This window comes from Piliocolobus tephrosceles, unplaced genomic scaffold (genome assembly GCF_002776525.5).
Source record: "Piliocolobus tephrosceles isolate RC106 unplaced genomic scaffold, ASM277652v3 unscaffolded_110, whole genome shotgun sequence".
Taxonomy (NCBI): Eukaryota; Metazoa; Chordata; class Mammalia; order Primates; family Cercopithecidae; genus Piliocolobus; species Piliocolobus tephrosceles.
The window spans coordinates 42,979-65,138 of record NW_022292088.1 but is presented as its reverse complement, the minus strand read 5'-3'; the positions used below and the strand labels follow the sequence as shown (position 1 = coordinate 65,138).

Here is a 22,160-nt window from a genome sequence, read left to right as displayed (position 1 = left end):
CTAACTTAGCTGATTTATTTTATTTTATTTTATTTATTTATTTATTTTTTTTTGAGACGGAGTCTCGCTCTGTCGCCGAGGCTGGAGTGCAGTGGCCGGATCTCAGCTCACTGCAAGCTCCGCCCCCCGGGTTTACACCATTCTCCTGCCTCAGCCTCCCAAGTAGCTGGGACTACAGGCACCCGCCACCTTGCCCGGCTAGTTTTTTTTTTTTTTTTTTTGTATTTTTTAGTAGAGACGGGGTTTCACCGTATTAGCCAGGATGGTCTCGATCTCCTGACCTCGTGATCCGCCCATCTCGGCCTCCCAAAGTGCTGGGATTACAGGCTTGAGCCACCGCGCCCGGCCGCTGATTTATTTTAAATAATTTTGTTAAGAATACTTTAAGAGGTGATCCCATGTACTGTATACTGCATCATAGTGGAGGCATATTGTCTCATTGTTCCATTATAAGTAAGGCTAAGTTTACTAACTAGGTTAAGGTGGCACCAACAAAATCTCACTGTGAAGTTTTCCCCTTCTGATTAGGGGTGATCTTTTGAGGAATGTCTAGTTCTCCACCATCAACTGGAATATTTTCCTTCTGCAAATGGGACTATTTGATTATACTGAACTACAGTTCTCACTGAAAAGGCAGAATGTTTATTTCTCTTTAATTGGTTTTCAGAGTAGAGAGTGTGAAAAATATTCTCTAATAGTGGCGGATGAGTATTAATTTGTTTTATTTATTTAATTTTTTTTGGGGGGAGACAGAGTCGTCCTCTGTCACCCATGCTAGAGTGCACTGGTACGATCACAGCTCACTGCAGCCTCAAGCTCCCAGGTTCAAGTGATCCTCCAACCTCCGCTTCCTGTAGCTGGGACTACAGGTGCATAGCACAATGCCTAGCTCATCTTTGTATTTTTGTAGAGATGGGTTTTCACCATGTTGCCCAGGCTGGTCTTGAACTCCTGAACTCAAGTGATTCCCCTTCCTCGGCCTCCCAAAGTGCTAGGATTACAGGTGCGTGAGCCACCTCACCCAGCACCCAGCTCTTGTTTTCATTCATTATGAGCTTGTGGATTTTTATTATATATATTCAGTGTGTGTGTGTGTGTGTGTGTGTGTGTGTGTGTGTGTGTGTGTGTGTTTTCTTAGAGACAGGGTCTTACTCTGTCACCCAGGCTGGAATGCAGTGATGCAAGCATAGTTCACTGCAGCCTCAAACTCCTGGGCTCAAGCAATCCTCCAACATCAGTCTACTGAGTAGCTAGGACTATAGGTGTGTGCCACCATGCCTGGCTACTTTTTAAATTTTCTTTTTCTTTTCTTTTTTTTTTTTTTTGAGGAGTCTTGCTCTGTGGCCCAGGCTGGAGTGCAGTGGCCGGATCTCAGCTCACTGCAAGCTCCGCCTCCCGGGTTCATGCCATTCTCCTGCCTCAGCCTCCCGAGTAGCTGGGACTACAGGTGCCCGCCAACACGCCCGGCTAATTTTTTGTATTTTAGTAGAGACGGGGTTTCACCGTATTAGCCAGGATGGTCTCGATCTCCTGACCTTGTGATCCGCCTGTCTTGGCCTCCCAAAGTGCTGGGATTACAGGCTTGAGCCACCACGCCCGGCCCTTAAATTTTCTTAGAGATAAGATCTAGCTTTGTTGCCCAGGCTGGTCTCAAACTCCTAGGCTCAAGCGATACTCCCACTTCAGCCTCCTGAGTAGCTACATTCAGCATACTTTAATCAACTATAGTGATTATTCTCTCAAATGCTCAAATTGTCCCAATTTTGGTCACTGGGAGCCTCTTTGGGCTTGACTGCTTCCTTACTTTCCTTTACAACATGCTGCAAGATCATCCTGGGCTTTCTTTGCCCTCAACCATGCATTCTAAACAAAATTGGTTTTTGGTGGGGGTAAAAAAATCTTAGCTATTCCAATGGTTTATAGTCCACCAAATGGTCACAATACATAAACAGATATATGATATATCTGTAGTGTTAAATTTTCATGTGGTAGGAGGTAACCAGGGAAAAAAATTCTAAAAAAAAACTCCTGGGATGGAGAGTAATTTTTTAAAAGTTTAAAAAAACTCTGCTCTAGACCAAAAATCAAGTTATTTCCCTATGGAATTCTGGTTACTTTTAGTGGAGAATGGTACATAGAGACCAAAATCTAGTTGCTAAAGGAGCTCATGTTACATTTGCCAATGCATAGTGCTAGGAAAAGCACGTAAAAACCAGAAATCATATTGATATTTCCAATTCATATTTATCATTACAGTATTTTAAAAGTCTTTTGAATTTATACTTCTATCTAATTTATCTTATTTTGAAAATCCTGGTTCCTAACAACAGGAACATAATTCCTTATTTGCATTACTCTATAATGTATATATATAATATACATATTCAAACACTATATACATAGTATCAATATCACTGTAGTATCAATGTCACTATTAACAATTAAACTACTGAATAAGGATTACAATTATAGTTCTTTTTATCCCACCAAAGAACTGAAAAAGTATTCTAAAGTTATCTGAAAAATTATTTTACCTGTGTGGTTATGTTACTATTTTGATATACAGTTAGGGTCATTTCGTTCTCTTTTTTTTGCAATTTTAGGTTTTGCTTCTTTTCTTTTTTGATTTAACTTTGTATTTCAAAAAACATTTACAGACTCACAAGTCAAAGCTATATAAAAAGGCATACTCAGAGAAATTGTTTCCTTCATGCCCTTTAGCCCCATTCCCTGTTGTTAACTCTAGAGGTAATAAATTTTGTTTCTGGTTTATACTTTTAGCAAGTTTTTAAAATTTATTTTTATCTTTATTTTTTTGTTTTTGAGACAGTTTATGTTTTTGTTTTTGTCACCCAGGCTGGAGTGCAGTGGCGCCATCTTGGCTCACTGCCTCAGCCTCCTGAGTAGCTGGGACTACAGGCACCTGCCACCACGCTAGGCTAATTTTTTGTATTTTTAGTAGAGATGGTGTTTTACCATGTTAGCCAGGATGGTCTCGATCTCCTGACCTTGTGATCTGCCTGCCTTGGCCTCCCAAAGTGCTGGGATTACAGGTATGAGCTACCATGCCTGGCCTCTAGCAAGTATTTTTTGTAAATACGTATGTATTTTTTATTTCCCCTCTCTACTTACAATATAGGAATATACTATTAACAGTATTCTACATCTTGTTTTTTTCACTTAATAATATATCCTGGTGATTACTTCATATCAGATCATATAGAGTTTCCTCATTAGTTTTTCTTTTTTTTTTTTTTGAGACAGAGTCTCGCTCTGTCGCCCAGTCTGGAGTGTAGTGGCCGGATCTCAGCTCACTGCAAGCTCTGCCTCCCGGGTTCACGCCATTCTCCTGCCTCAGCCTCCCGAGTAGCTGGGACTACAGGCGCCTGCCACCTCGCCCGGCTAGTTTTTTGTATTTTTTAGTAGAGACGGGGTTTCACCATGTTAGCCAGGATGGTCTTGATCTCCTGACCTCGTGATCCGCCCGTCTCGGCCTCCCAAAGTGCTGGGATTACAGGCTTGAGTCACTGCGCCCGGCCTGTTCCTCATTAGTTTTAACAGATGCATAGTATTCAATTGAGTGGACATACCACAGCTTTTTCAACCACTCTTGCACTAAAGAACTTCTGAGTCATTTCCAATATTTTGCCACTTTATATAATGTCACAATGAATAACTGTATATAAATGTTATTTCAGGCTGGGAGCAGTGGCTTACATCCACAATCCCAGCACTCTGGGAGGCTTAGGCAGGAGAGTCATTGAGGCCAGGAGTTCAAGACCAGCCTGGGCAATAAAGAGAGACTCTGTCTCTACAAAAATTTTAAAAAATTAGCTGGGTATGGTGGCACATGTCTGTAGTTCCAGCTATTTGGGAGGCTGAGGCAGGAGGATTGCTTGAACACAGGATTTCCAGGCTTCAGTGATCATGCCACTGTTCTCCAGGCATGATCATACCACTGTAATCCAGCCTAGGTGACAGAGCAAGACCCTGTCTCTAAAAAAATACATAAATAAATAAATGTTATTTCAACTTTGCATAGAAATGGCTTCAGAATAGAGTCTTAAAAGTGGATTATTGGGGCCAGGCACGGTGGCTCACGCCTGTAATCCCAGCATTTTGGGAGGCCAAGACAGGCAGATCATGAGGTCAGGAGATCAAGACCATCCTGGTTAACATGGTGAAACCCTGTCTGTACTAAAAATACAAAAAATTAGCCTAGTGTGGTGGCGGGCACCTGTAGTCCCAGCTACTCGGGAGGCTGAGGCAGGAGAATGGCATGAACCCAGGAGGTGGAGCTTGCAGTGAGCCAAGATGGCGCCACTGCACTCCAGCCTGGGTGACAGAGCAAGACTCTGTCTCGAAAAAAAAAAGTGGATTATTGGACCAGAGATTAATTATAATTCTGTGAGATACTACAAAATTTACCTCCATAGAGATTGTACCCTTGTTGTACCCCCATCAACAATGTACAGGATTTCTAGTTTCACCAGACTTGCCAAGAGAGTATATTGTCAAACTTTTGCATTTTTTCCAATCTAACAGGTGAGAAATAATATCTCAGTGTAGTTTTAATTTGCATACCTCTTATAGAAGGTTAAGCATAATTTCGTATGTACAATGGCTATCTGCATTTCTTTCTCTGTACACTTTTTTTTTTTTTTAATTGAGTGATGGGGTTGTTCAGGCTGGAATGTAGTAGCACAATCATAGCTCACTCCATCCTCGAACTCCTGGGCTCCAGCGATCCTTCTGCCTCGGCCTCCCAAACACGTGTTTGGGAGCAGCATGCTGTTATAGGCATGAGTCACCACACTTGGCCTAATTTATCAATCTTTTTTATTGATTCACAAATTTGACTTTGAGTCAGAATTAGGCTTTCCTTACTTTCAGATGATAAAGGAATTTACCACTAACACCCTGCTTACTTTTAGCACTTGCATAGCTTAATTTTTTTTATTAAGGTGAAATCCATATAACATAAAAGTTAACCATCTTAAAGTGTATAATTCTGTGGCATTTAGTACATCCACAGTGTTGTGCAACCACCACCTCTATCTAGTTCCAAAACATTTTTGTCACCCCAAAAGAAACCCCATATCCATTAAGAAGTCAATCCCGGCTGCTCTGCCTATGGAGTAGCCATTCTTTTATTCCTTTACTTTCTTAATAAACTTGCTTTCACTTTATGGGGGAAAAAAAAAAGTCAATCCCCATTCCATCCTACTCCCAAACCCTGGAAACCACCAATCTACTTTCCGTCTCTATGGATTTACTTATTCTGGATATTTCATACAAATGAAATCATACAATATGTGACTTTTTGTGTTTGGTTTCCTTCATTTGGCATGTTTTTAAGGTTCATCCACATTTTAATACGTATCGGTACTTCGTTCCCTTTTATAGCTCAGTAATATTCCATTGTGTGTACATACTATATTTTATCTATTCATTGGCATTTCAGTTGTTTCATTTCAGTTGTTTCTGCCTTTTGACTTTTTGAGAAAGGGTCTTGCTCTGTCATCAAGGCTGAAGTGCAGTGGTGTGATCATAGCTCACTGTAACCTTGAATTCCTGGGTTCAGGTGATCCTCCTGCCTCAGCCTCCAGAGTAGCTGAGACTACAGGTGCACACCACCGTGCCTGGCTAATTTTTTTATTTCCTATTTTGTAGAGATATGTTGTCCAGGCTGGTCTCAAACAATCCTCCTTCCTTGGCCTAACAAAGAGCTGGGATTACAGGTGTGAGCCATCACCCTCAGCCTTGATTATTGTAAATAGTGTTGCTATGAACATCTGTGTGTATTTGTTTGCGTACCTGTTTTCAATTTTTTTTTTTTTTTTTTGAGACAGGGTCTCATTTCGACACCCAGGCTGGAGTGCAGTGGCATGAACTTGGCTCATTACAGTCTCAACCTCTGGGGCTCAGGTGATTCTCCCACCTCAGTCTCCTGAGTAGCTGGGACTACAGGTGTGCACCACCATGCCGGGGTAATTTTCTGTATTTTTTTGTGGAGACAAGGTTTTACCATGCTGCCTAGGCTGTTCTTGAACTCCTGGGTTCAAGTGATCTGCCCACCTTGGCCTCCCAAAGAGCTGGGATTGCAGGTGTGAGCCACCATGCCCAGCTCTGTTTTTAATTCTTTTGGGTATATATCTAGAAGTAGAAGTGCTGGGTCATGTGGTAATTCTATGTTTAATTTTTTTTTTTTTTTCTTTTGAGACAGAGTCTAGCTGTTGTCGCCCAGGCTGGAGTGCAATGGCACAATCTCAGCTCACTGCAACTTCCGTCTCCTGGGTTCCAGCAATTCACCTGCCTCAGCCTCCCAAGTAGCTGGGACTACAGGCGCCTGCCGCCACGCGGGCCTAATTTGTTTTGCATTTTTAGTAGAGACGGGGTTTCACCGTGTTAGCCAGGATGGTCTCGATCTCCTGACCTTGTGATCCACCTGCCTCGGCCTCCCAAAGTGCTGGGATTACAGGCGTGAGCCACCACACCCGGCCTATTTTTTTCTTTTGTTTTTTTGAGACAGAATTTCGCTCTTGTCACCTAGGCTGGAGTACAGTAGCGCAATCTCAGCTCACTGCATCCTCCGCCTCCCAAGTTCAAGCGATTCTACTGCCTCAGCCTCCCGAGTAGCTGGGATTACAGGTGCCTGCCACCATGCCTGGCTAATTTTTGTATTTTTTAGTAGAGACAGGGTTTCACCATGTTGGCCAGGCTGGTCTTGAACTCCTGACCTCAAGTGATCCACCCTCCTCGGCCTCCCAAAGTATGGGGATTATAGGTGTGAGCCACCATGCCCAGGCGTTAAGAGTATAAACTATAAATTAATAAATTAAAAACATAAAACTCTACTATATTTTCCTAAATCCTGATTGCTTTTCTTCTGCTCACCTTATTACAATAGTCTTGCAATAAGAAAACTGTTGGAGTTTTCTATTTTTATTTATTTATTTATTTTTGAGACAGGGTCTCAGTCTGTCACCCAGGCTAGAGTGCAGTGGCACAATCTCGGCTCACTGCAACCTCCACCTCCCAGGCTCAGGTGATCCTCCCACTGCAGCCTTCCAAATAGCTAGGACCCCAGGTGCATGCCACCACACCTGGCTAAGTTTTTTTTTTTTTTTTTGGTAGAGATGGGGTTCTGCCATGTTGCCCAGACCGATCTTGAACTCTTGAACTCTAGTGATCTGCCAGCCTCAGCCTCCCAAAGTGCTGGGATTACAGGTGTGAGCCACCAAGACTGGTTGAATTTTTGTTTGTTTAATTTTTATTTTTTTAGAGATAGAGTCTCGCTGTGTCACCCAGGCTGGAGTGTAGTGGCACAATCTTGGCTCACTGCAACTTCCACCTCCCCAGTTCTAGCAATTCTCCTGCCTCAGCCTCCTGAGTAGCTGGGATTACAGATGTGCACCACCACACCCAGCTAACTTTTTTTTATTTTTAGTAGAGACGGATTTCACCATATTGGCCAGGCTGGTCTCGAACTCCTGAGCTCAGGCAATCCACCCGCCTTGGCCTCTCAAAGTGCTAGGATTGCAGGCGTTAGCCACCGCACCTGGCCTTAAAATTTAGACTGTAAGTAATATTGCATTTTCTATAAAAACATTTAAGAATTGCAAATTAGAAAATAAACCAATTCAACTTTAAATAAATAAATAGAGTGTCTTGTGGACACTTTAAAAAGTGCATTGTGGGCTGGGCGCGGTGGCTCATGCCTGTAATCCCAGCACTTTGGGAGGTCGAGGCAGGCAGATCACAAGGTCAAGAGATTAAGATCATCCTGGCCAACATGGTGAAACCCCGTCTCTCCTAAAAAATACAAAAATTGACTGGGTATGGTGGCACGCACCTGTAGTCCCAGCTATTCGGGAGGCTGAGGCAGGAGAACTGCCTGAAGCTGGGAAGTGGAGGTTGCAGTAAGCCAAGATTGTGCCACTGCACTCCAGTCTGGCAACAGAGTGAAACTCCATCTCAAAAAAAAGAAAAAAAGAAAAAAAAAGTGCATTCTGGCCAGGTGTGGTAGCTCACACCTGTAACCCTAGCACCTTTGGGAGGCCGAGGTGGGTGGATCACCTGAGGTCAGGAGTTCGAGACCAGCCTGACCAACATGGCGAAATCCCATCTCTACTAAAAATACAAAACTTAGCCGGACATGGTGGCACTCCAGCCTGGGTGACAGAGCGAAACTCCATCTCAAAAAAAAAAAAAAAAAAAAAAAGTGCATTCTGAGACCAGGCACAGGTTGTTCATTTGCCTTACAATGTTTTTAAGGAATGCTCTTTGCACAGCCACTTTTCTGCCCTGAGTTAGAGTTAGACAAAACAAAGGTAGGCACTTTGTGTCAATCCTTCAAGTAGCCCACCAACAAATTAGAACAGACAAAATTCTTTGAGAATAAGGTCTTCTCTGCTCCCTCTGGAACCAGGAACCAGGGTCCTACATTGAGAACATGGGCTGCCATCTTCAAGAGTACAACCAAGCCAGGGAGGCGGGGTGGGGCAAGAGTGAGTAAAAATGCTGCAAAGCTTTTCTGCCATTTTTAGGTTGCCTCTTCCTGGATTCAGCATTCTCCTGGTTACTGCAAATCTTTTACTATTCTCCAGAGTTCTCAAAATGTTGGTTCTGACAGTTTCTTCTTACTTTTTGGTGTTTCTGTGGATGAACAAGCCCTTAGAGTTACCTACCACATGATTTGATTTTTACATTTAGATTTCTGATCCATATGGAGTTTATCCTAGTATACAGTGTGGGTTCAATTTTAATTGTTGTCAAATGGCTATTCAATTACCCCCAGTCTGTTTACTAAAAAGTCTTTCTGGATGGGTGTGGTGGCTCACACCAGTAATCCCAGCACTTTGGGAGGCTGAGGCGGGTGGATCACCTGAGGTCAGGAGTTCAAGACCAGCCTGGGCAACATGGCAAAACCCCATCTCTACTAAAAATACAAAAATTAGCCAGGTGTGGTGGCTAGTGCCTGTAATACCAGCTATTCAGAAGGCTGAGGCAGGGAGAACTGCTTGAACCCGAGAGAGAGAGGTTGCAGTGAACTGAGGTCCTGCCACTGTACTCCAGCTTAGGTGACAGAGTGAGACTCTGTCTCAAAAAAAGTCTTTTTGTCATACCTGTAATACCAGTGCTTTGAGAGGCCAAGGCAAGAGGATCGTTTGAGCCCAGTAGTTTCCGACTGCAGTGAGCTATGATCACAAAAATCAAAACTAAAATGACATTTTATAGAATGATTTAAAATGTGGTAGGGCTAGTATTTGCTTGCTCTTCTTTTCAGGGTTTTCTTCACTTCTCACTCTCTCTCTCTCTCTCTCTCTTTTCTGTGGTAGAACCTTGCTCTGTCCACCCAGGATGGAGCACAGTGGTGTGATCATAGCTCACTGCAGCCTTGAACTCCTGGGTTCAAGTGATCCTCCCGCTTCAACATCCCAAGTAGATAAGAGTACAGGCACACACCACCATGCATAGCTTTTTTTTTTTTTTTCCCCAGAGAGATGGGGATCTCACTATGTTGCAGAGGCTAGTCTCTTTTTCCTTTTTTTTTGAGATGGAGTCTCGCTCTGTCACCAGGCTGGAGTGCAGTGGCGCGATCTCGGCTCACTGCAAGCTCTACCTCCCAGGTTCATGCCATTCTCCTGGCTCAGCCTCCCAAGTAGCTGGGACTACAGGCACCCACCACCACGCCCGGCTAATTTTTTGTATTTTTAGTAGAGACAGGGTTTCAGCATGTTAGCCAGGATGGTCTTGATCTCCTGACCTTGTGATCTGCCCATCTCGGCCTCAGAACTCCCAAAGTTCTGAGATTACAGGTGTGAGCCACTGCACCTGGCCTGCACAGGCTAGTCTTGAACTCCTGGCCTCAGCAATCCTCCTGCCTCAGCCTCAAGAGTTGCTGGGATTACAAACGTGAGCCACTGCACCCAACTCACTCTTCACTGTTCTTATTTTTCAATGAAAACTTCAGAAGTGATTTGATTTTAGAAAAACCATATTTTTATTGGGATTATGTTGAATTAATTACCTTAGGAAGGAGTGACATTTCTATGATGTTTAGTTGGCCTATGCAATTATCCTTTTTTTTTCTTTTTTTTGAGATGGAGTCTCGCTCTGTCACCCAGGCTGGAGCACAGTGGCATGATTTTGGCTCACAGCAACCTCCGCCTCCCGGGCTCAAGTAATTCTCCTGCCTTAGACTCCCAAGTAGCTAGGACTACAGGCACATACCACCATGCTCACCTAATGTTTGTTTTTTTTGTTTGCTTTCTTTTTTTTTTTTTTTGTTTTTTTGTTTTTTGTTTTTTGAGATGGAGTCTCACTCTGTTGCCAGGCCGGAGTGTAGTGGCATGATCTCGGCTCACTCCAACCTCTGCCTCCCAGGTTCAAGCGATTCTCCTGCTTCAGCCTCCTAGGTAGCTGGGACTACAGGTGCACACCACCATGCTCATCTAATTTTGGTATTTTTAGTAGAGACAGGGTTTCACCATGTTGGCCAGGATGGTCTCCATCTCTTGACCTTGTGATCCGCCCACCTAGCCCTGCCAAAGTGCTGGGATTACAGGCGTGAGCCACTGCACCCGGCCGTATTTCTTTTTTTCAGTATCGACAGGGTTTCACCATGTTGGCCAGGCTTGTCTCAAACTCCTAACCTCAGGTGATCCACCTACCTCGGCCTCCCAAAGTGCTGGGATAACAGATACAAACCACCGCGCCCAGCCACCAATTATACATTTTTAAGGGTACTTTTGTGTCTTTGTGGATTGCCTAACTAGCTTTTTAATTTACTACTTTCTTATATTCTAGGAAGCATGGGCATGGGGGCAGACAGAAGAGTAAAAAATAAAAGTATCCATACCTGCAGATGCCTGTGTCTGGGCATCAGTGTGGCGCTGGCAGACTCTACTCAAGAATTCACTCACTTGACGTAGGGAAAGGGCATTATGCAGTGTTTCCAGAGGGTAGATGGTAGGCACCATGGAACACCCTTCAAATCCTGTTTGAAAAGAGATGGGCAAAGTCAATGTTATTCCTGCCAGATATACCCCAACTGGACAAGGAAGCATGGAGAGTCCCTGAAAGCATCATGAGAGTCCGTGGCTTTTGAAGTGTGGGGTATCCAAGACTCTTAGGAGACAGAACTCTTTTAGCCCTTAGGGGAGTCTCTTTTTCTCACTTTCAGATTTCCTAAAATATCTACCTGCTAAGGCCTCCAGGTGAATCAAATCACCTCTCATGCTACCTATGGAGAGCTTGCAATGTCCCATGGAAAAATAAACAGAATCCCAGTAGGGTAAGCACCAACATTGTTCTCACACTTTCTGGGGGAATAAAACAAGGATCCAGAGGTAAGGGGTGAAACTGCAGATCTAACATGAGATAGGGAGGTCAGGGAACTGGGAAGAAACAGCAGATTTTGGGTATCATGAATAAGAGAATCAGATTAAGGAGAAGGACATGGAATCTGAGAAGGGGTTCATGCAAATTTAGGATGTCGGTAGAAAGGCTAGAGTACTTGGATGCAAACTGGAGGGCATGCAATACACATGAAGCTCAGCCCAGGAAAACCACATGCATGAACAGGATGAGGATGGAAGTTCTTTCTTGATAGTTTCCATCACATCAAAGCTTCACCCTTCTGATCTACTGGAAAACCCCAGACTTGCTAGGATCTTTGTACTTCACCAGAAAAATGAGGCAAATGCCCTAGAAAAAAGAAAAAGTACTGATTTTCTGCTCAAAACCCAAGAATTCCAATGTAGGTCTATCAGTCTGGGTAGGGTCAAGGGTAAACATAAATATGTAACCCTAATACTAGGGACTGGTGATGGGAAAAATGTCCCCAATGGAGGATCAAGAAAAACACATCCCAACCACTTTCTCAGTCCCCAATCTTTCCTATGCCTCCTCAACATCTCCTTAAAGGGACTAAGGATATGCGGGACAACAATGTCTATGCAAGACAGCTTCCCGTTCACCAGTGACTAAAGCCCGTAACTCAAAAGGGTTATAACCTGACCATCTTCTAAGCTCTGTCCTTTGTTTGCCCCAAGGATACAATTGAGGCTTCTGTGCCTCAATTTCCCCCATGACCTAGTGGCAGGAGGGCAGGAAAGTTACTGCCTCTAGCTCCTCAGAGTGGCTAGAAAAACATTTGGATTTGAAGATGGTGGTAGTAGAGGGTTAGAGTGATAAGAACAGGTTCCAAGGCGAGAGATTACTCCTGTATTGAACAGAACTGGGGGATGAGGAACATTAGGGGGCGGTGAGAAAGGAGAACAGGAAGGGATGAGCAGCCAATGCTACAGCTACCAGGCAGTCCGGCCCCAATCCCATCCAAGCCACTAAATGCAAGTTACATAACCTCAAGGCAAACAGGAGAAAGAAATAGGTGGGCTCTCCTGCCAGAAGTGCAATAAGCAAAGCAGTCAGTCCCAGCCAGGGTAGTGGCAGCAGCCAGCTTGGTGGCAGGGGGTACCGTAGAGGCACTCGGGATCATCCCGGCCTGAGCGCAGCCAGTTCCGGAAGAGGCGCAGGTGGTAGGAGCACTGGTGCAGGTGATGCGCCAGCGTGGCATCCAAGGAGACTGGCCGGCCCCCTGTACAGTCAGAGGAAAAACTGCGCAGCAACCGGACCACAGGGTGCTGGTCATCCAGCAGCTCTGGAGGGGGTGAGGGGACCACGGCAGGAAGCACAAAGATAGAGAAAGAGAAGAGGGAGAGACAATGAGGGGGGCACTGACTAGCACAAGCATTACTGGGAGGTGGGGACACTCAGATCCAAGGTGAGCTAAGAGAGAAGCAGAGATGGTCAGAGCCACTGGGCATCTCTTGCAGGGAAGAAGAGTGGTGTCATCACACAACGAGTCTGAAAGAAGGGATAAGTGAGACCTCATCATACAGCAATGTCCTCCCCTTCCTCCTTGAGCATGATTGAGTCGGTGCTTGTAGACAGCAGTCACATCATTGTGAACAGTGGTGAGCTGGCAGTAAGTCTTGACTACAGCTTCAGGATCCCTCATCATTGGATGAACCCTACTTAGGGCCTGCATTCTCAGGTGAATGGATTTATGAAGTAGGGATAAAAATGAAAAGTTCAAAGTCACTCAGAGAAGAGTTTCAAGGATGGTATTGGTATCAAGACAGTCAAGCTAAAAAGGCTCTTTTTTAGGGCAGGCCTTCTGGACCACACTCTTAAGATAGCCAAAGACAGGGATGGTATTAGGCAGCTGGCACAGGAGACTGACAGGAAACCAGATGTAGAACTCCTTTAAAACGGTATGTGTGGAAAATGGAATCAATATGTGAAAATACCAATATTGACTAACCATCCTTGACCTTACTGTTGTTTAAACAATCACTTTAAAAAAAAAAAGTACACATAAAACTCAGGACTTAGAGATACTGTATCCATTACGAAGCTGAAAGTTAGATAAAATTTTATATTTTCTTCCCACTGCTGGTGAGTCTAACTGCACGTTTTTCAGCTGGTGAGTAGAAAAGCTTTGATTCTGAACCCCTCATTTTAGCTACTTGGCAAACTTTGTGGATGCATATAATTGAGCTACAAAAGGTTGAAGGCAGTCAAAGGCATGTGGAGAGGAATGTAAGAGGAACAACAGGGAAAGATCTTAGAGAAAAGGTATGGGATCTTAAGACATGATGTGAGGATGGACAAGAACTTGAATACCGGATGCTGGTATAGAGAAGGTAGAATCAAGGCAGCTGAGGATGACTGCTCAAAACTCCCAGACCAGAACTGGCTCCACAAGGTGATCCCATGAGACTGTGGTCTTCAGAGACCTTAGCTTGGATGTCAGGACAGATTTCAGCTCTACCTAGGCTAGTCTTGTGAGCACTAACTATATGTACCAATGGTCACATAGTTACATGGGTCCCTAGAAGATAATGGGCTTGACAAATCCAGTGGTCACATGCTGACACTCTGGATGAGCGTGAGCCACAGTCTTTCCCACTTTATTAATTTACTTTGGTGAGTTCAGTGTGCAGTTTAGTAACAGGCTATACTTGTGTGCTGGATATAGTTACAGGATATAACAGCAGCTTATCAGGAACAGAGGCAGGGATAGGCTGAGGGCTGCTCTCCCATCAAAGTGTGAAGACACACTGCCTTGCCTCTTTTCCAAAGCCAGGTCCAGCATGTCTAGCTGCTGTTTCAAAGCCAGATATCATGGCAAGGAGATGGTGATGACAGAGCTGCTGTGACTTATCTGCAACTATAGACAAAACATCCACTTTGTAATTGCTGGTCAGTCAAGCAAGATCTTGGCCATGGAGGAGAGCCTTCATATTTCTTGAGGGTCAAATTGAATCTAGATAATCTTCCTCAGCAAGTGACATACAGCTCCAAATTTCTGCTGTTGTCAACAGGTAGAACCCAGATTCTGGCTTCTTAAGCATATCAGCCTCCAAGCTCCAGCACAAGAAAAACAAAGGAGGCCACAAGACACCTGAGGAAGTGTGCAGGGTATTGGGGATCTTAAATTTGTTTTCCTGCACAATACCTGCATTATCCAGCTCTTTTTTCCTCACCACCTTTTGGCAGAATTAAATCTTCTTTAATGGGTGAGGCTGCTAAACAGGGCTTTGGGGGAACTGGAGGTACATAGGTCTGAGGGTCTGCTTTATGGACTTGGGTCTTTTCTTATGGCACCTAAGAACTAGGAGATATGTGATTTAGCTCTGATTTGAGTAGCCCACGTTCCTCGTACTATACTGTGGACCCTAAGTCCAAGTCCCAGGCTGTGCTATTGATGCATCAGGTTCTATTCTGGAGATGGCTGTGGCACATGAAGGACAGAAGAGCTTGAGGCTAAATGAGCGGGCACACCCAGGAGGCTCTGAATGGGAATTCCTGCCACAGGCACAATTGGGAGCCTGGGGGCAGGGATAAACTGAGCCAGCATAGGCTAGTCAACCTAGGGAGAGATTTCAGCAGTGCCTTGTGAAGATGTACAACCTGACTGGGCTAAAATCTAGCAGCTGTCACTTGCTAGGCAATAGGAGATTAGCATATAGAGGTTTTCTAGTCTAATTTTACTTCCCTCAGAGAGTCTTAGCTCTTGAATAGAAGAAAACCATACCTAAAAAACCAGATTCACCTTGAAGACAAAATACAATACAGAGAGAAAAATAAGGATACCAAGGATAAAACTTACAAAGAGAGTGAGCCTCGGTTCTCCTGCTATACCCTACAAAGAGACCATACCCCTCAATTTATGGTTTACAGAGATCTCCAAGCTCTCCCACCGCAGTGTGGGCAGACCCGGCTCTTCAATGTTCTTAAAATATTATTCATTCCTAAGCTCCCCCAGAATCCCCAGCAGACATCTCATAGGTAGGCTGGTGCCACATGGAAACTACACTTAAAAACTCAAGGTACGGTCCTTTTTCTTTTACCTACTACCTCCTACTCTTTTCTTTTTATTTTTTATCCCAAAGCAACCTGGGCTCTTGTTTTCTAGGCCCAGGCACTAGGTTAGTAGTAACATAAAGCAAATGTCAGGAGCACAAGAGCCACACAACATACACATAATGGCAGGAGAAAGAAATATGGAGATGGGAAACTATATACTCAAGACTAACACCCATATAAGTAGGCTTAGGAGCTGGGAACTGCAGCATTGCTCCAAAAGAGGAACAAACTAGTTATCCACATCCACCCCAACAAAAGAGTGGAGAAAAAACAGAAAGATCAAAGTTATATAAGCTGAGGAATTGGGGGTATGGGAGAAGAGAAGAAATGGAATCAACCTAGGAAACACTATTCCCATCCTAAGAAGGGGAACCATCATATCTGTACACAGCCTGGCAGTCATGTGATAGGAAAGGGAGAGGTTTTGATGGTGTTTTGGTGGTGATGCTGACAAAAGTGATGACGGTGATTATGGAAGTAAGACCCTGAGTTGCCACCGGGATGGGGAAGCCAGGCTGCAACCAAGACTAAGGCTATCACAAGGAAACCATCCCAGGAGGGACACTTAGTGAGTGGCTCATTCAGAGACAGCAGGGTGTCAACACAGTGGAAGGAGAGGCAAAGTCAGTGTCAAAACTCAGAGTCAAGTGTCTAGAGGTGACATGGTGAGGAGGAATGACATTGAGTCAGAAGCAAACGTACCGTTAGTCGGATGCTTTGCAAACGACACAGAAAATCGTTTTACGGCCGGGACAAACAAGAGCTCTGGAGAGAAAAGACATCATGGGGATTATACCCACCCTTGTCCCCACCCTCTGTTCTGGAGTTTGCCCGCAAGATAGTCTGTTCTTTAAAGTTAGTTATCTGTCCTGCTCCCCTCCCCATCCCTTGGATTTCTAACTAACACATGTCAGTCTCTTCCTTTGGTAAATCTCTTAGGAATCTATGTGTCATCTCTACCACAATACACCCCTACAAACAACCCTAATTTTACCACTGTGCCCTCTTTCTGGTCATTTGGAAATAAAATCGTCACAGAAATATTTATCCCTTCCCCCAGTCTCTTTCCATATTATCTTTTCTGCCTTAGCTGAGCAACATTCCCTTCCCTAAACCCAATTTGCTGGATTTTATTTGAGGTTTCACTATATTCTTCCCAACCATGCATCATCCTCCTTGGTCCTTACCCCTACAGGCCAGAATCCAGGAAAGAGTACAAACTGATGCAGCAGGACTGTATGTGGGAGATTATGAAGGGATAAGCATAAATAAGTAGTATTTTTATGGCAAGAGGGAATGCAAATGGAGGGGTGGAAGGGGTCCTGGTTCTTTCTCCCATCTATTACTGATGAAGAAAACTTGTTATAAAGCCAGTGTCATCTTTTTTTTTTTTTTTTGAGACTGAGTCTCACTCTGTCACCCAGGCTGGAGAGTGCAGTGACACAATCTCAGCTCACTGCAGCCTCCGCCTCCCGGGTTCAAGCGATTCTGCTGCCTCAGCCTCCCAAGTAGCTGGGATTACAGGTGTACGCCAGCACACCCAGCTAATTTTTCTATTTTTAGTAGAGATGGGGTTTCACCATGTTGGCCAGGCTGGTCTTGAACTCCTGACCTAGTGATCTACCTGCCTCGGCCTCCCAAAGTGCTGGGATTACAGGCATCAGCCACCGCGCCCGGCAGGCCAGTGTCATCTTAAGCATGAATAGTTCTTGAGAACTATTTCACTTGCTCAGAGACAAGTGAAAAAAGGAGTTATCCCCCAAAACCCACCCACATACCATCTCGGTGCTTCAGACTGGCAGGTGGTAGCTTTTTGCCATGGCTGCGGGCGTAGTCCTGAAGATTCGGGGCGCTGGAGGAGCCACCCAGCACTGTGGTGCTGAACAGCCCTGTGCACTGTGAGCCTGCAAGGCCGGGAGTGTGTTAGTAGCCAGGTAAAGCCACAACTATCACACAGAACTATACACAACTTCACATGATAACATCAAGACACACACACAACCATTCAGAGCCACCACCATGTGGCCATTCCACAAATGGCTTTACACTTCTGCCTAGTCACAGTGGGCAAGCAAAAGGGGGATTCTTCTGAAGAGCTACATGGCAGAGACAAGAGGCCACTACAAATGCAGGGTTAGTCATATTAGGGGATTCAATGCTACTGAAAGGGATAGACTGTGCTCTCCAGGTGGCTCTCAGAAATGCTCAAATAATAGGTAGGTTGCTCTGGATTCCCCCTAGATTTAATTGGGCACCCCTTACCCTGGATATATAGCTTGAGAAACCCAGAAATCTAGTCCTTATAGATTTGAAAGGAAAAGCCTTTGACTGACGCTAGAGACTGTATTCTGAACACTCAGCTGGCACCCTTCTGATCCGTCCTAAGCTTTTCATCCAGCATCCCTTCCCTTCAGGCCTTTTTACCTTTCCCAAGAATTACAGTATGAGGCTCATAATTTTTTCTTTTTTTAAGACAGGGTCTCACTCTGTTGCCCAGGCTGGAGTGCAATGGCACAATCATAGCTCACTGCAGTCTTGGTCTCCCAGGCTCAAGTGATCCTCCCACCTCAGCTTCCCAAGTAGATGGGATTGCCAGCACATGCCACCATGCCTGGACAATTTTTTTATTTTTCATAGAAATGAGGTCTCACTATGTTGCCCAGTTGGTCTCCAACTCCTGAGCTCAAGTGACCCTCCCACCTTGGCCTCCCATAGTGCTAGGATTATAGGTGTGAGCCACAACCCCCTGCCTCATTGAATTTTTTAAGCTAGAAGGGACTCAGAGACCATCCAGTTCAACTTTCTTATTTTAGAGATGAAGAAACTGAGATCCAAAAGGGACCTCCTTTGCTCAAGGTCACACAGTTCTTTAGCAGCTAAGCTGGACTAGAATCCAGGTCTCCTGACTCTGAGGACCAACTGTATTGTTAGAAAATAAATAACTATTTTTCAGGAACCAGCACAGTTTCTGAAATTAACATGGACAGAAATTGAAGGGCATGTGAAGAATCAGTTGATTAAATGTAAAGCATGCCTATTATGTGATGAGCACCCTACTAAGAAGGAATACAGGAAATAACAACAAAAATATATGTTTTTTCTGCTCTCAAAGGTGTATTATCTCATAAACCTATGCTCCAAGCCAGTTGCCCACACATATAAATTCAAAGAAAGCAAAGAGAACTCCATTGCCAATGAGAAGATTAAATAAAATTTGAATATTCTCTGAAGTATGGAATAAATCAGACCAGTCACTGTCTCCAACAGCTGATCTAGAGTAGGGTTAGGATTCGATGGTTCCTTCTTCTACTATAGCCTATAAAGACAGAGTGCTCAAGAAGAAACAAGACTGACACCCAAGTTCTCAGGATTTGCCTCCCTATTTCCAAATCCATCTTAGCCAAGACCCTGGATTTGGCTTGTGACTTAACATTCATAGGGTTTCCCTATGGATGGAGTGGAAAGGAGTTCAACTCCCTTGAGGCCACCAAGAAGGGACCATGGTTTCAGGGGTCCCAGGATTTTGGGGTCACCAGAGCAATCAGGAAGTTCAGATTCAGATGGCTGATGATTCCAACCCAGGAATTCAGGACCTCTCCTCTATACAGCAACTTCCTCCACCTTTCATGTTCAAACAGGCTCTGGAATGAGATTCCAGAGAGTAATAACAGTTGCTAAATATGACTGCCTTTCTTCAGCGAAGCTAAAACTAGCTGGCTCTATCCCAGACCACCCTAAGTTTTGTCCTACAAACACTTCCTCCACTGAATACTTTTCTGGTGCAGTCATGCCAATTCTGTTCTGCCCAGTCCTCAGATCATCTTAGAGGATGGTCTCTACCTTACCACCACCATCTGCCAACCAGTTCCATGTCCACACTTCTGCCTCGTTCTTGAAAGCATACCCATGGCCCACTTAACTGGGCCAGACACACCTATCCTCTTTTCTAGTCTGTCTGGAACCTATTCTTTACTGGGACTTCTGGGAAGAGAGGCCCATGTCATAGATCTACACTATTGTTGTTTTGTTTTTTGTTTTGTTTTGTTTTTTTCCTTTTTTTTTTGAGACAAAGTGTCACTCTGGCACCCAGGCTAGAGTACACTGGCACAATCTCAGCTCACTGCTACTTCCATCTTCTAGGTTCAAGAAATTCTCCTGTCTCAACCTCCCAGTAGCTGGGATTACAGGCATGTGTCACCATGCTCAGCTAATTTTTATATTTTAAGTAGTGATGGGGTTTCACTATGTTGGCCAGGCCAGTCTCAGAACTCCTGACCTCAAGTGATCTGCCTTCCTCGGCCTCCCAAAGTGCTGGAATTATAGGCATGAGCCACTGTGCCTGGCCAGATCTACATACTTGTCATTTACTTCTCATGCCCCAAACTATCTATCTCATTTCAGGAATCTAGAAGGCAACTTATTCTCATAAAATTAGCCTGGAAAGTTACCAAAACCTTTCTCCCTCTTGCTAGTCCAAAAGCTGACCATTTTGGGACCAAGAAAATGGGTGCCAAGGACAAAAGCAACAGAAAAATTAGAGGTGCTAAATAGAATGATAGGACAAGATAGAAAGACCAAGGGGACCAAGTCCAGACCCCACACAATCATGTCTGACCTCCAGTTCTAGTTACTGGCTCACAAGGCACTGTGCTCAGAGATAGTTTCTCCCAAGGACCGCCCCCCACCCAAAGAATACAATACCCTCTGAGGCTTGGTCCTTCCTGCCGTCTGTGCTCTCAAAAAAAGTTGAATGATGTTCTCTACCCCTTTCCAGGGATCCAAAAATCAAGAGACATTTCCTCAGAGTCCTGAGAGATGCCTCTGCCACTACACCAGTCTCAGACTTGTCAATTTTCCAGAAGGAAGGGGAAAAAGTTACAGAATTAGGTGATGATGGAGGAAAGGGCAAGGTGGTAGGAAGGGCAAGAGTGGCGATGTCAAAAACACAGGTTTCAGGGGAAGACATGGCACAATTCTTCAAATGAGGAATACATTTATGAGGGTTGCAAGTACCTCTATTTATAGCTCTGTCTCTGATAACTCTGAAGGTTCAGAGTCTCCATGGCCCCTTAAGGTCTGGGCTAGACTGGAGGGACAGATAAGGAATGAGAGGGAAAGCCAGAAAAATGCCCTTTGGCCAGGGAAATGTGATTGGTATAGAAACCCAAGAGATAAACACCTTCCTGGGATGGAACAATCATCGGAGATCCAAGTTCACATCTAACTATGGCTTCTCCCACTTCATCCTCCCTAACCCCACCTGATGACACTCCACTGACTGGATGGTCCCAAACCCCAACGCAAAGGTTTCCCACAATAAAACTCTGAAGAACAGACAGACAACTTTTCCAACAATAGGTGAGAAATGCTGGCAAAACCATACCTAAGCCACTCTGCTTCATTTCTGTGGGTGGCCGTGAAGATGAAAAGAGCCGGTAGCCACCAGGCCTTGAGGATGAAGTCTCAGAAAGTACCTGCAGAAAAAGGACCCTATGATTAATCATTTTGCCACCTCAACCCAAAAGCATAAAACCCAGGTTCTGAATTCCTGTCCCTACAAAGCCAAGCAATGTTAGAAAGTTTGGAAGAACCAAAGGATTTATAGGAGAAGAGGGATGAAAAGGGAACAGAAAATGCACTTTATGGAGGGAACTGTCTGGGGCATCTTTCTATACTAGAAGCCACTTCTATTTTCAAGATGCCATTCCCCAGAGCCCTCTCATTCCCAATCTGAGTTTGAGAAATCATTATTCAAGCCATTCCTGGTTCTCAGCAGAGCAGAGTTTCCTAATCGTATCCATCCCCCCACAAGACTCAGAAAGCCAAACACAATGGCTCAGCCACAAATAAGAAAGTCTGGCCACCCTCTCTTCTTTCCATGGGACAGCTGTGGCTACTGCAACTATACTACATTTCTTGTTTGAACCAAGAAGCCCTCCCCTCCAACTATCTCACCCCTAGAAACATAAAACAGAATTCCTACAATGCCCACAAGGGCCCAATCACACAACCCCCAATACACACACATCCCACCTAGATAGTGTCTGAGTCCCTAGATCCCAAAAGGCAAAGACAGAAGGTAAAACAGGAAGGTGAGGTAGGGAGGGACACCTGTGTGCAGGATGCCAGGTGAGTGGTGGACACAGCCCGGGGCTGTAGGCCGATGGCTGGGGAAGGCCGGGGGAGGTCTCCCGACCTCCTGCGGCACCGTCCCCGCAAGGGGATGAGGTCCAGGTTCCCCGTGCACTGCATGTTCATGACCTGCAATCAGACCGGGTGGAAAGCCGGTCACGGCTCCTTTAAACCCCAGGATCCCAAAAGTCCCAGTGCCCACAGGGCACAGCTAGTTACAGGGCTAGAGAGGATGACCAGCTAGGGCATAGCTGCTATGAAGGTCATAAGTTTTATAATCTAAAACAGTTAAAAAGTATGAGATGACAAGAGGAGAAGAAGGGATAGAGGGAAGGACAAGTTGTATGCCTATATTTATAGAGCAAGGAAGATACATATTTTTTTTTTTTTTTTTGAGGCGGAGTCTCGCTCTGTCGCCCGGACTGGAGTGCAGTGGCCGGATCTCCGCTCACTGCAAGCTCTGCCTCCCGGGTTTATGCCATTCTCCTGCCTCAGCCTCCGGAGTAGCTGGGACTACAGGCGCCCGCCACCTCGCCCGGCTAGTTTTTGTATTTTTAGTAGAGACGGGGTTTCACCATGTTAGCCAG

At 44.8% G+C, this 22,160-nt stretch overlaps 1 protein-coding gene across 6 annotated transcripts in view; it reads right to left on the bottom strand.

Annotated features, from left to right (window-relative positions):
• Positions 1 to 22,160, bottom strand: part of LOC111529170 (inositol hexakisphosphate and diphosphoinositol-pentakisphosphate kinase 1) — a 46,170-nt gene that overhangs the window by 8,862 nt on the left and 15,148 nt on the right. For 3 of the 6 annotated variants that reach the window (XR_003306840.1, XM_026447907.1, XM_026447908.1), the window contains 5 exons: positions 21,553 to 21,702; positions 20,825 to 20,915; positions 17,220 to 17,345; positions 16,144 to 16,206; positions 10,865 to 11,002 (listed from right to left, as the gene is read on the bottom strand). Coding sequence is in view for 5 of the 6 variants with exons in the window: in XM_026447907.1 (XP_026303692.1) it covers positions 10,865 to 11,002; positions 16,144 to 16,206; positions 17,220 to 17,345; positions 20,825 to 20,915; positions 21,553 to 21,702 (568 nt within the window). In the remaining variant the exon portion in view is untranslated. Of the gene's footprint in view, positions 1 to 8,230; positions 8,659 to 10,864; positions 11,003 to 16,143; positions 16,207 to 17,219; positions 17,346 to 20,824; positions 20,916 to 21,552; positions 21,703 to 22,160 lie in introns of those variants that run through there. The other 3 variants (XM_026447909.1, XM_023196032.2, XM_026447910.1) reach the window with 3 other exon arrangements.